Source organism: Hemicordylus capensis, chromosome 2 (genome assembly GCF_027244095.1).
Source record: "Hemicordylus capensis ecotype Gifberg chromosome 2, rHemCap1.1.pri, whole genome shotgun sequence".
Taxonomy (NCBI): Eukaryota; Metazoa; Chordata; class Lepidosauria; order Squamata; family Cordylidae; genus Hemicordylus; species Hemicordylus capensis.
Window position 1 is genome coordinate 95,394,084 of NC_069658.1, and position 15,004 is coordinate 95,409,087.

Genomic DNA, 15,004 nt, shown 5'->3' on the forward strand with positions numbered 1-15,004 from the left:
TCTCATACTCCCAGGTTTGCCCTGCCCAATTGCTAGGAAGGAGTTTTACAGCTGAGCTATTTGATAACTTGCCTTCTCTTACTGCATTTAATTCATACAATCCAAGTCTGCAAAATGGCTGACATAATTCAGCCGCAACCTAAGGAATGCTGGTCTGGAAACGATCTTTACACTAAACCATGTTGATTTATAAATATGATAATAATTGTACTGTACAAATATGATAAATTATGATAGTGATAAATAATCTATATAAATATGATAAAATCACATCACAGATGAGGAGACCAGCTTAAAACCATATTAAAATTGTTGATCAATGTGTTTAAAGCATTTCCCCCCCTGAATATATTGGCCAGCTAGCAGTATGTCCACCACGGGATTGTTGAAACCCATACTATTTGGCAGTAGCTGCCCACTACAAGACACACTGACCCTGCAACACCTGACAGAACCAACGATCTCAAGGCCAGCATTCCAAGGCCCTGCTTATATTGCTTCAAAGATCATACAATATACTGGTGCTGAAAAACACTAATCTGGCAAACTTAAGGATGTTCTTGCAGTCTAAATTGTTAAACTATTAACCATGTCTGGCCAATTAGTGTCAAGCAAGCAAAAAATCTGGACAATTCTATAGTCATGACAGGTTCATAGAAATACACACACAAGCACTTTAAGAACACAGAGGTTTATTTTGATCGTGCTGGGAGTTGTAACAAAGGCCATAGTAGCTAAGGGAAAGAACCACATAAGCTATGATTTGTGGTTCTAGGTCCTAGGGCAAGCCAAGCACACCTACAAACTGCTCAGTAGTAAGGACCCACATTGGTATGGATCCTTCTCCTCAAGTCTGTTCTGACCACAATTTGTAACTGTCATGGGGCAGCAGCCTTTGTTGAAATACTGGCCTCAGATACACCTCTCTCTCTCTCTCATATGCTCTGGACATGTATTGTGTGACTTCATAAATAACGCACAGGAGGAAAGCATCCAAGTTCACATGCAGACTTTGTCATCTTACCTCTGTCCTAAGAACTAAGCTACTTTGCGGAATGGACCATTAGTCAATTAAACAACGGACTGAATATTTTCTTGCTAAAACAAATAAGGATACTTCTGGAGAAAATTGCTTCCTTTGCTTATGCTGCAGCAAAGGCACATCAAAAAATTGCATTGAAATATGTTGTTAACTTTATGCATCGTCATAATATTACTGATCCAACTGATATTTGGTGTTGATCTTAATTTTGGCCTTGCTCAACATATTCATTCATTTACATACTGACCCAGTATATTGCTTTCCTAAAAGGTAGGCAGAGGATTCAACTATCCGGTGTGTGGGGGCGGGGGGAAGAGTCATCTCATCAAAATAACATCTCTGCCACTACTTTAGCTGAGGATGCATCCATTTGGTCACGGGTGGCAGCAAAAGTTTTATATGCAAGTTCTTGCTGTTTGGCATCCTCATTCACCATAAGTTCTCCATATAGATAGACACCCATTGCCTGCAAGAAGAAGAAAACAAACGTCCTTTAAGAAAATCCATTCTAGCTTGATGGGTATTAGGATAACAACAGCTATCTAACATTGTTATTCTTAAAAGATTCAACTCCCCCATGTAACAAGATAATCTGAGAGACTATTTTAAAAAATAAACTATACACAACTGCAAACTCGTGTATCTTAAACTTAATAAGCTTATACAAGGTAGGGATGAGCATGAGTCTGTTTAGTGTTTCCTTTTTCAAGCACCGAACTGACTCGACAGGCAGGAAGGGGTACCTTTAAGATGCAGGTAAGGCGCTCCTTACCTCGCCCCTGCCCTGCGGCTTTCCCCCCACCAGCACTCATTTTCGAGACTGCAGTACTGCTTCCTGCAGCTCTGTGCAGAATTGGCATGCACATGGCCAGGGCGCATGTGTGCCAGCCATTTGTGTGGTCAGTCATGTGCGTGCCAATCATGTGTGGGGCTGCAGGAAGCAGCGCTGCAGCCCCATGCTGCTGTTTCTAAAATGAGCACCCACGGGGGGGGAAGCAGGGGAACCAAATGAAATAAGATTGGGAGTTTCTTTTACCGAAACATTTATACAGAACCTTCTGCATCCAGAAAGTTTTGCTTTGGCTGTCCTGTGGCTGCATGATAAGGCAGAGTTTTGGCAGTTCCAGCAGATGTGCCTCTGGTACCATCTGGTCCTATTGCGAGGGCTTTTTTTCAGTTGGTGCAGCCGGAGGATGTGGACACGATCCTGGGCAGTGTACGGGCAACATCGTGTGCTCTTGGCCCTTGCACTTCATGACTAATAAAAGCTGCCAGGGAGGGAGCAGTTAGATGGTTGGAGGTGATTATTAATGCCTCCTCAAGGGAAGGCAGGATGCCATCGTGCCTCAAGGAGGCAATGGTAAGATCATTTCCATTGCAGTGATTCCGGTCCTTTCTTGGCGGGAGGGTCCAGAAGGTGGTGCTGGGGGACTACTGTTCAGCTCCGTGGCGATTGGCCTGTGGGGTCCCGCAGCTGCTTAACATCTACATGAAACCACTGGGAGAGGTCATCCGGGGACATGGACTGAGTTGTCAGCAATATGCGGATGACACTCAGCTCTATCTCTCCTGGTCACCTGATCCTAGGGAGGTGGTGGATGTTCTGAATTGGGGGCTGGAGGCCATGATGGGTTGGATGTGGGCTAATAAACTGAAATTGAATCCGGAAAGACGGCGGTACTATGGTCGGTAGGAGAGCCAATCGGGATGAGGAGATTTTACTGGTTCTGGATGGGGTTGCACTCCCCTTGAAAGAGCAAGTATGCAGCTTGGGGGTACTACTAGACCCCGCTCTGCTTTTGGAAGCTCAGGTGGAGGCAGTGGCCAGGGGTGTCTTTGCACGGCTTCGGCTAGTGCGCCAGTTGCGTCCCTTTCTTGAGAAGGCAGATCTGGCCAGTTATCCATACCTTAGTCACATCACGGCTGGATTACTGTAATGCACTCTACATGGGGCATTAAAGAATGCCCTTGAAGAATATCCGGAAACTGCAGCTAGTGCAAAATGTGGCAGCTAGGGTTTTATCTGGAGCTGCCTGGTGGGAGCACATCACACCCATTCTGAAAGCTGCACTGGCTACCAGTTTGTTTCCGGGTTCAATTCAAGGTGCTGGTTTTGACCTTTAAAGCCCTTAACAGTTTGGGCCCGGGGTATTTGAGGGACCGCCTGCTCCCAAGGGTTGCTGCCCGCTTGACGAGGTCATCTGAGGGGGCCCTGCTCCGGGTGCCGACAATGAGAGAGGCCCGGCTGTCGTGCACTCAGGACAGGGCCTTCTCTGTTGCTGCCCCCAGACTCAAATGCTCTCCCAGTGGCGATTCGCTCCTCAGTCTCCATCACAGCTTTTAGAAAGCATGTTAAATTGTGGCTTTTTTACCCAGGCTTTTATTTTGTCTCTGCTGCTGCTCTTTGTACTCTGTATTGCTTTTATGCTTTTGTTTTAAGTTTTTAATCTGATTTGTTTTATATTTTTAGCTTAATATTTTAATTGTGTCTTTTTTACAATCTTGTCTTTAAATTTTGCTGTAAACCACCTTGGGATTGTTTTAATGAAAGGCGGTATATAAATTTAACAATACATAAATTAAATTAAATAAACTCTTATAAAAAGCTACTGTTCTGATACCAACACCATCGAAGCAAACATTAGAATGTGCATATTCACTGTGATACCAAGAACAGTTCTTACACACCATATTCTGCACTGCAATCATAGGACACTTGCAGGAATCCTTTGGGTAGATAAAAACTGAAGTAAGTAAAGATGTATTAATGCTGAAATAGAAACGACTGAGCAGATTCCAGACTAGCATTGTCCTTGCATTAGAATGCTGCCCCCATGCAATGATTTCCCCCAATTTTTCCCTTCTCTATTCTGCCACCCCCTCATATGTCCTTCCCACTTGCATAAATACATGCGCAGCCCTCAGGCACATATTTATACAAGCAGAAAGGGCTTCTGCAGCAAGGGAAGAGATGCAAAAATTGCTCCCTCCTCCCCGCCTGCACCTGCTCAGCTATGGAAGAAGCCTTCAGCACAGGGACACTGAAGGCTCTTGGCAAACACGGCACTTCTCCCACTGTGTATCATGTTGGCTACAGTTTCTCAAAATATTAGAATGTGGGGTCTTAAAGTGAAACTGATTAGAAGGTAGCCACATATAATAACTTATTGAACTCATTCCAGAGCCTATGTGGACAGCTACTAGAATAGATGGCTTTTAGCAACTCTGGGACAAATTTAGTTAGTCTGAAAGCTAAAAATTGAACTTCCATGTTTGGAGACAGTCTCCCTTTAATTAGAAGACGCAAGGCATAAACAAGAGGGGCTTGATTGATTGCTTCTCAGGGGCATTTGGCTAGTCACTGTTGGCAACAAAGTGCTGGACTTAAGGTGATTTGATCTAGCAAGGTGATTATTTTGTTTCTATTCTGCAACCTCTACTAGAAGAAGAAACATGAGAATTTGCTTCCTCTAGATACAAATCCCTCATGCTATCCCTATTTCTATAACATGCTATCTCTAGTTCTATAACTGGAACATAATTGTCCCCAGAAGAGAGATAGCATTGCTTAGCATTTACTATGGTAAGTTAACTTACCCCTGTTGTCAAAATGGAAAATTGCCACCCTTGAAAAAACTCATTTTGTTGACAATTCCGTGATCATTTCTCCAAAACTCAAACATCCAAATTCAGTAAACACGGGTGATTCTACATTGGTGGTTCTGTTATCCCAAACATCAAGTAGTCACATTGGCACTGAGTCATATTTAAGGCTGGAAAGGCAAGGAGTTGCCTTTCAGGGGCATATTTTCAGGAAGCACAGCGGGTAGCAGAAGGAAGGGAAAATTGGTAGAAATCACCCTTTTCCCATTGTGGGCACAGAATGCTTTTTGGCACATGCAACATTAGCCTGGATGTCAGCCAATGTGTACGAATGTTATAAAATATATCACAAAAAACAATAAGAGTATTGCCCTGTATGTGAATGGTGAGGTTCCTAATTATCTTCCGCAATAGCTAGCTGATCCGCTCTTTTATGTTCAAACGACTACATGGCTGATCCTACTGGTCAAATTTAAAGTGAAGATGTTTCCTTGCTTGATTCTTCTGCTCTGGGTTTAGCATCTCGTAAATATAAATGCCATGGAAATAGTTCTCTCTAGGTGCATTAATAGACTGCCTCTGTCTACTTCTCCCTCTAGAAATCAAGACTGGAAGCAGCAGGGGCACCAACCATGTTGCCCCTCCCAATGCAGCTTTGGAAGCCCAGTGCTTTGTCCACTCAAAATCAGATTCAGGCAAATGACAATTTATGTCTCAAAAGCTCCTGCCCCTCCAAAAAAATAAATCTGAACACCACAGACCACCTTATGACATGGGTTCAAGGGAAGATATTTATTATTGTGAAATGCTAAGAATTTTGTGTTGTGTCTTACTTAGCTGCCTGGCAAGCACAGAAAGACTAGGCAATGAAAAGTGCCAAAGATTTTCTCTGGAGCCATTATGGAGATGGAGGGAGATGCGGGCAGAGCCGGGATGAGGAGAAAGTGAGTAAGGAAGCACCTAGGGTGCAGTGCATATAGGGATGCAACAAATGACAACTGTAATGATCAAGTGTTGTACTTTATAAACACGATTTTTAATATCAGAAGATTCTTCCCTTTGTAGCATATACTGTGTGATGCTTCAAGTCGCAGATGTTAAAATGAAGGCTCAAAGCCTTTCAGTCAACAGTAGTGCATAGATATTTGGCACTGGCAGTTTGAGGAAGAAGGGGTTGCCCAAACCATTACAAAAGGATGATAGGCATAGCTACCGTGCAAAATAGGGCTGGTTCACATGATTGTCTGGAAATACGATGGAAACTGGAAGGGCCTAGGGAAGGCATGTGCTTCCAGCAGACGTATTGTCTGAACTCGCCTACCTTCAGTTCCCTAGATTCTCCACCCAACTTTAAAATGTTGGTGCAAGTAGGGCAGAGAATCTTGGGCAGGTCAGGAACTGACATGGGAACCAGATCTGAGACGGAAAACTGTGTACTTCATACCTTCATTGGGTGGTGGTGGGGTAATTTTCCATTTTTGCCCAAGGTACACAAATGCCTTGTTCCTGCTCTGGGCATGAGAATGCTGCTACAGACTCCTATTGCTGCTGCTGGTATACAGACACGAAAGCAGTGTCCCTACAGTTTTCCTCATTGTGCCAAATTGCAAAAACTGAGGAGAGGCTGCTTTTGTGCCTGCGTGTTGGCAGCAGCATCCCTGCACCTCCCTCCATCTCTGTATCGGCTACAAATCATGTCAGCTATTGATCCTAAGGACCAAGTGACTGCTTTTCTGATCTGAAACATCTCTAGCTGTCATTGGCTTAACAACTCTGACCTTAATGGAGGCTAGAGTAGGTGAAGGACCTAGAAAGGATAGACTAAGAAGCAGGAGGAAAGGAAGGTGCAGGAGGGACTGGTCTCAATTCCAGAGCATGATGCAAAGGTAAGAAAAACTGGCATAGGTGTTTAGCAGAGAAAAACAACAGGAGGAAAAAGGGGGCAGTGAAGAGAGGTGGACATAGCCAGGAGCTTTAGTGATAAGAAAAGCTGATTTTTAATTAACCAGACAAATCTTTGGCTGCAGGCAATCAGAAAACAATTTTAACATTTTAAAATCATTCTACAAGCTCATTAAAACAAAGCAAATGGGTTTGGTTGATAAACATGACTGAGGCGGCACATCATGTGACAGGTTTCTAAAATTAGGCATGGTGTAGAGAAAATGGAGACCAACATTTTTCTCCCTCATAGAAAACTAGAACTTGTGATCATCCAGTGAAACTGATTGGCAGTATATTCATGAAGGCAGACAGAAGTACTTTTACACAGCACAATGGAATTTACTGCCCAAATGCACAGTGATGGCCACTAGCTAAGACAGCTTTTAAAATGGGATTAAACAAAGTTATGGAGGATGAGTCTATCAGTGGCTCTTAGCTGTGATAGTTATGGAACCACCCTGTTCAGAGACAAGACGTCACTCAGTGCAAGTTGCTTGGAAGCTTGAGAGTTGTTTTGCCTTCGTGTCTCACTTGTGGGCTTCCCAGTGGCATTTGGCTGGCCACTCTGTTCCAGCACCCTGGGCCACAGGGTGCTGGAATAGATGGACCTTTGGCTGATCCAGCAGGGCTGTGTATACTGACAGTAGTCTGGCAATATAGAAAATGAAATAATGCTGACCTGGTCTTCCTTGAGGAATCTCTCAATGTCAGCATATGCTGCTGTGTATTTGTGTTTAATAACTAGTTCACACCATCGATGCTGAACCTTTGGGAAAAGAAAAGAAAAGAACATCAGCTACAAAACCTATAGCTGGTTAAGTAAATGCTCATTAAAATGCTGCTGAGTGACATTAAAATCATTTAGTTGAAAGTATTTACCACTGGACATTTGAAAGGACCTCAATCTTGATTAAGTACTACACGCACTCAAGAACAACATGATGTTCCTATTTTTAACAGCAGACAATTGCCATTTTCATCACTTAGCCATGTGCTTCTTCTCAACACTCACTCATACTAACCAGGTATACTAGGAATAAAACATTCCTCTACCATCACAAAAATAATGTCTGAATATGGATTGTTTCAGATACATAAAGGTACACTCAAACACTCAGGTTTACAATAGTTTAGTAATTTATACTATTATTCCATTCTCAAATGCTTGGTTTCATTCCAATATTTATTATTCAACCCGCCCCGTCCCCCCAAAGTTGCTCTTCAAACTAGAGAAAAGCTATGAAATATTTCACAGTTAACAACAAGGGTTTTTCTCTATACAGCAAAGATAGTTCAGTAATGTTCTTCGGGGGAAACCAGGCCAGCAGTGTCCATAAGAGGCAAACCAGAAACTAGAGCTCAACTGAAGCCATTAATCAGAGTTCCTCCCACAAAGAAATTTTGGAGAATTTTCTCAGACAGTTTTTCCATGTCCCTAGGAAGCCTGGCTTTGTATGCCTTGCAGCCTACAGGCTGAGAGATCATGGTCAATGTCATGGAAATGACTCTGCTGGTCAACATGCACCTGCGGTTTAGTGCTACATATTTATAGACTGCCTCTCGGTAGAAGTTTCCCAAAGTGATGTGCAAGGTAAAAACTGAAAATTGCAATATAATAACAAAAACCGACCAACCAACACTACAGCATAAATACAAAATAGTAAAAACAGTACAATAAAGGTCAGCTAAAACATTGGGTTGCCAACCATTTAACCTCTCAGTGAATGGAGAGGGCAGGAGTACTTCCATAAAATTGCCAGAGATGCCAGAACTAAGGTTTTGGCAGTGGACCAGGACTGATTTCCACAGAACTGCCTAGATTCATGCAGAAGGATGCTCCACCACCACCAGTTCAGTATGGGAGTGGCTTTCCCATGGTGCAATGCTATGCCACTGAGCTTGCATTTGAATTAAGCAACCAGATTGGTGAATCCAACTGTACAGAGTCAGCCCCACCCAACTGTTGTTGTTCCTCCTGGACTACTGGAACCAATCCCGTTGTTCCAGAATTCATATGCAGGATCTTATTTATTTGTTTGTTTGTTTGTTCAATTTTTAGACCGTCCTTACAAAATAGCTCAGGGCGGTTCCCAAACATCAAAGACCCTTTAAAACAATTTAAGAGCACTGGAAGGCCAGGCCAAACAGGTAGGTCTTTAGGGCTCTCCTAAATTCCGATAAAGAATTCAAATTAACAGGAAGCAGTCCCCATGCCAGTGCAGGGGGGAAGGGGCTGATACCTTCCGACCATAAAGAATGTGTTAATGTGAAAGACCTTCCCCAGACACATTAAACAGTGCTCATGTCCATACATGTATGGGTCTTTTTTTCAATTCCATGAAGCCTCTGAACACTAAAGCTTTTGCTACATCAAAACCATCATGGGAATGGGATTATTCAGGGATGAATGAGAAATTCTCAAAAGGAATTGAGTGGAAGCCTAACATGCTATCTGTGCTGAGTAGTCATTATAACAAAAAAGGGAAGATTGCTAGCCAAAATTTCTTACAGAAACTCACTGCTTCACAAGTGAAGGCCTGATGTTACCTGACACTACAGCTATAAAAGAAGTCTGAGTAGGAAGGTGTTAACCCAACCCCTTAGCTCATTTAAGAACCAAAAGTTCTTTGCTGAGGAGGAATGCTGCCTCTTCCTGTCAGAGCTCTAGAAAGTTCTGCACTACGCCTGACCGGCATCCCATATGTGGGACTGCGTAAGACCACAGGTTTACTAACAATAAAATGTAGACAGTTAGTTACAACATTTTTGGCAAGCTAAGTTGAGATTTTAACGTCACTGTCATCTGCTTAGCTAGAACGAACTCTTCCTTTAGCACAGATTCACAGATAAAACTTTAAGCAAAAATAGATGGAACAAGAAGGAAAGAACACTTCCTCCCCCTACTAATTCAAGACGACAGTTATTATCAACTATACAACAGAATGGGGAAAATCCTCTCTCTTGCCTTTCAATGCTTACAGAAGGAACAGGAAAACAAGCCCACTGCTTTGCACAGTAATTAATGTGTCATGTTTTAAGAGCAATTTAACAGGCAACTATAAAAGGAAAATACTAACAATTAAGTAGCTTGTGGGGGGAATGGACTGACCAGCTTACATCCTGTGTATACACTGCTTTCCTGTTCATTTTCAGATGCAGGCAAAATGTTAGAAGCTGTGGACAAAATGGGCGTCCACATTTTTTTGCTGATTAAGTGAAGTCAAGACTATTCTGCTTTTCTAAATAATGCAAACCAAATGATGGGGAATGATCCCCCCGCCTTTTTTTAAAAAATGGGGAGAGAGGATAAACACTGAGGAAGACAATCTCCAGACTGATTTATTTTGATCCTGAAAATATTCTTCCCTTTATCCCCACTGCCCCTTTGCTTTCTCTGCTCTAGATCAGAGCACTCTCTTTTTTAACAGTACACAGAGAGCTGCCGCTCATAGGAAGAACATGGTGCCCACCTATGCCATCTGCTGCTGGAAGCAACTGTTTTATGGTGCTTCGTTATACAGAGATTTCAGTGTCACTGTCATCTGCTTAGCTAGAACCAACTCTTCCATAGTTGTGCTAACATAGTTCACCATTCTTTCTTCATAGGGACACCGCTAACTTACCACATATTAATACAATTTACTTTATCAGAAACTATAGTCCACTATATAGCTGACTAATGTGGGCTCACAGTAAAGATTCATCTAAATGTTTCAACTCCTATCCCAAATTACAAAACATGCGTTATGCTAGCAGTGCAGCCTGTGCAGGTGAGAACAGTAAAGATGTTTCCCACTAAGATACTAGTTACCATATTTTACGGACTATAAGACGCTACGGACTATAAGACACACCTTAATTTTAATCCAGTTTTTCAGAGTTTTAACATATTAAACTGTTAAAACATATAAGACGCACCTGAATTTTGGCGGATATTTTTCGAGGGGAAAAGTGAGTCTTATAGTCCATAAAATACGGTACTCTCAATGCAATCTTATGCATGTTTACTCAGAAACAAAACACGCACAGGCTTGAAGCCTTAGGCAAGATTTCAATTTCATCAGTAGGATTTCATCCTTAGCTGTTAAAATATATGATTTTAAAATACAGGCCAGTCCTTTTAGAGTGCTGTTAAATTTTTGTTCCTATATCTGTAGGTCTAAAGCTGCCTGCCTAAGGCTGCAATTCTGTGCACACTTATCTGGGAATAAACCCTACTGAACACATCATTTCCTTTTTGGAAATAAGTTCCACTTAAATCAATGGGCCTTATAAGTGAGTGTATTTCGGTCAAAAGCGAGTCTCTAATTAGCACCCTAAAAACATAGTTTTCTTTTGAAGTATGGACGGGGGGCGGGGGGGAAGAGAAGAGACTTCAATTACTTACTTAAATGAAGTAACTACAGATTTTTTTTAAAAAAACACCTCACTTAGTATTTTATCATTACCTTTTATAGCAATTACTACCTCAAAAATAGTCAGTAACATAAAAACACATATTTATAGATTGAAGCTTGGAGGTTAGTGAGATTCTCCAAATACACACACAATACCAACAAAATTATAAGAACAACATGGTTTACCTCTGAGGCTTGCAAATATGATCTTAAAAAGGGAAGTAATTCAAAACATGTGCTTTATTAAAAACAAAAAAACCTGTGTCTTTTGTCTTTAGAAAGGAGTCTAGCTTCAGGGAGAAGTGAGTAAACATTGCTAATAGCTGGATTTAATTTGAAAGGCGCCATGAGACAATTCTCAAGTATTTAAAATCACAGCACAAAAGCAATGTGAGATCCTATAAAACAGATTCATTATTAACTAAGGCTGCAATCCTAAACACACTTACTAGAAAGCAAGTCTGAGGGGACACAATGGCACTTACTTCTGAGTAAACATGCATAGGATTGTGCTGCACAACGTTTATAATACATGCAGCTGCAAGAGATTGTCCAAACTAGAACAGCATCTAGGTCCTGCCCTCTGAGCCGTTCTGCACTCTTTTGGAAAAGGGTATTAAAATATATATTTATCAAACAGGTGTTGTGTGTTACAAGGGAGGTAAAATATTTACAAAACGCATCCTACCCATTCAGCCCAAGGGTAAATGAAGTAAGTGAGTGCCCCCAGATATCGTAGCTATATCCCCATACTTGCAATTACATAAATAGGTGGGTTAGGCACAACTGAATATTTACAACCAAATCTGTAATGCAGCCACCTAATGGTGCAGCGGGGAAGTAACTTGCCTAGGGAGCAAGAGGCTGCTGGTTCAAATCCCTGCTGGTATGGGAAACACCTGTACGGAAGTGATATAGAAAGATGCTGAAAGGCATCATCGCATAGTGCGTGGGAGATGGCAGTGGTAAACCCCTCCTGTATTCTACCAAAGACAACCACATGGCTCTGTGGTTGCCAGGAGTCGACATCGACTCGACAGCACAACTTTTTACCTTTATGTACCTTTAATACTTTCCATTAATATGAGTTTTGGCTTGTTTATCTGGCTTCTACTTGGGACATCTGTTTATGGAAATTCTTCCCTTTCAATGGAATTTTAGCCCAGTAGATTTCCAGTAATTCTAAACCTGTTCTGGAAGAGGCAATGCTGGTATAATAAAAGGATCACGTTATGTCACAATTACACTGGTATCAGCTCACTAACCTCAGGTGCAAAAACACTTCCTAAAAGCCTATTACAAGACTGGCAATTTGAAGTGCTACATAAATTAGTAATAATAATGTACATCCCAACCCAGTTGTTGTTTTTTTAAAGGAGCATTATGGACTAAAAAGAATGCTCTGTAGACCACGGGCATGTCATGAAAAGGCATGAGCCAGGATCTGCTTTTGAGGTTTCTCTTCCCGTTCCCTTTATTACTGAGAACAGAAGACATGGAAAGCAAACTCTTAGTCAAATGCTACCAGGATCAGATAGCGCTCTCTCTCTCTCTCTCTCTCTCCACACACAGACACACTGCTTTCCACTGTGTGCTCTCAAGATTCAACACTGTTCCTATCTTTTGCATGGAAAAGCAAACATTTCTGTCCTGGGTACACTAACAAAATGAAATAACTGATTTCTCAATGGAGGCAAAAAGGTATTCTGAACTTGGAGCCAAACCTTATATTAAGGGCAACTGTGTATATGTTAATTGAATGTTTGCCCCCATTCACCTATAAAATAGAGGAGGGCTCTAATGTTTACAGAAAAAGGAGCACTTCTCACCCGTCTCCCTTGTGTTAACTTTTTAATCCTCTGTAGATTTAAGTCATTTTCTCCTTGCCTGGCCCTGATACTGGAAGCAAGCTGGGCACAGAGAAAACTGCTTGAAGCTATGGAGCACAGGGAGAGAAAGGGGGTGATGGATTTCACCCCCCACTCCTTTTATCACTTTTATTTATGGAGCAGATTCCCCACAAACCCCACCTCACCCCTTGTATATGTGAATGCTTAACATAAACATTGTTGGTTGAGGCTTGTTATGTTCTCACTCAGGGACATATTTTTGGGGAGCATACCATGTTTGGCCCCAAGTCTAAGAACCAGCTGATCTGGGAGCTGTGCGTCATTGAAAAATGGGCTATAAATACTGCTTTTCATACCAAGCAAGCTACTGCCTTTCTAAGCATGATACCTGAACTGGGCAGTGTTCCACCCAAAATCGAGGCCATCCCCTACCCACGCCTTAGGCCTCTGTGTCTAAGCAGTACCATTGGGAATCCTGAGAACTTCATCACTGGAGTAACTAACAATGCTGGGCTTAGGAATCAGGGAGGTGCTGCATGTTTGCAAGCAGCGACAGAGTGTTTTTGGGTAGGACACTGCAGTGTTTGGGCATCTCACTCAGAAGGGCTGTAGCCTGTGCAGCATGTAAGCCACTGGCTGACATCCAGACTAACATCATGTGCATTAAATTCTGTGCATACAATGGATTCCCCCGCCCCCTCTCCCAATTTTCAGGGACATATTTTCAGGAGGCACATGCGGGGCAAGAAGGTGATTTAGAAACCCCCAACCCATTGTGTGCACAAACATTACTCCGTGTGTGTCAATAGTCTGAACGACAGCCACTAAAACATAAAAACAAAATTACTTCAGCAGGCGCTAGTTTTTCATCAGTATTTGTTCCTCAGAATGTTGAAGACCCTCTGTTTTCAGAATCTTACAATAGAATTACAAACTCTGCAGGTAACAATCAAGTGCAAATATTTCAAACATTATTGGCATGCAACTATAAACCTGAACATCTGTATAATTCAAATGTATGCAACACAAAGCTGTAAAATTACAAATCCACTTCTTTTGAAACAAAAGTTTGAATAACAACAACAAATATTTATATACCGCTTTTCAACAAAAGTTTCCAAAGTGGTTTACATAGTGAAATAATAAATAAATAAAATGGATCCCTCTGCGTAAAAGGGCTCACAATCTAAAAAAACAAAACATAAGATGGACACCACCAGCAACAGTCACTGGAGGTACTTTTCATCAGCACAGTGTGGCCAGATATGGAGAGAGTCAGCTAGGGTTGTGTACGAGCCGGTTTGGCACATCCTGAGTACCCAGAATGTTGGGGGCAATATGCTAAATCATTGTAAACCGCTTAGAGAGCTCCGGCTATAGAGCGGTATATAAATGTAAGTGCTATTGCTATTGCTATCCTCTGGAAAGTGGGGCAGGAAGTGGTTCCCTTAAAAAGCAGGTAAGCAGCTCCTTACCTGCTCATCCGCCATCCTGCCACTTTTTGGTGCTAGCAGCCACTCTCTAAAATGCCTCACGTGGCTGTGGCACTGTTCGCTGCAGCCTCTGCACAGTGTCAGGACATACATGGCCGGCAAGTGTGAGTCAGCCCTGCTGTCTCCGCTCTCTGTCCTGCTCCATTGCATTAGAGGCAATGCAAGGGCTTCATTTTGCTGCCAGGTGAAATCAGGCAGGTGATGATGGACAGAGGAGAGGGTCCTGTCTATGGAACACTCTTCCCCAATAAGTCAGGGAAGCACCAATTCTTTCATCTGTCAGGAGGCAAGTTAAAAACTGCTTGTTTGCTCTGGCTCCTAATGGTTCTTAGTAGCTTATCTTGCTGCTGGTATTTCTCAGATTTCAACTGCACTGATAAATTGTCCTTTGCTTTCAATACCATTGACCATGGGATCCTCTTGGTAAAGATGGTATCCTTTTGGCACTCAGGTGGGTGTGGGAGGCATTGCTTGGAGGTGGATCCGCTCCTACCTTGAGGCTGATTCCCAAAAGGTGGTGCTGGGGGATTACTGGTCAATGCCTTGGCAGCTGTGCTTTGGGGTTCTGCAGGGTTCCATTGTTTTCCCTATGCTGTTTAACATCTACATGAAACCGCTGGGAGATTTGGCCTGAGGTGTCATCAGTATACGGATGACACTCAGTTGTATCTTTCC

General features: G+C 42.3%; 1 protein-coding gene across 6 annotated transcripts in view; it reads right to left on the minus strand.

Annotated features, from left to right (window-relative positions):
* Nucleotides 1-15,004, minus strand: part of AOPEP (aminopeptidase O (putative)) — a 340,341-nt gene that overhangs the window by 4,784 nt on the left and 320,553 nt on the right. For 5 of the 6 annotated variants that reach the window (XM_053297171.1, XM_053297172.1, XM_053297170.1 and 2 more), the window contains 2 exons: nt 7,269-7,355; nt 676-1,508 (listed from right to left, as the gene is read on the minus strand). In XM_053297171.1, coding sequence (XP_053153146.1) covers nt 1,368-1,508; nt 7,269-7,355 — 228 coding nt within the window. In that variant the 3' untranslated portion in view covers nt 676-1,367. Of the gene's footprint in view, nt 1-675; nt 1,509-7,268; nt 7,356-15,004 lie in introns of those variants that run through there. The other variant, XR_008316388.1, reaches the window with a different exon arrangement.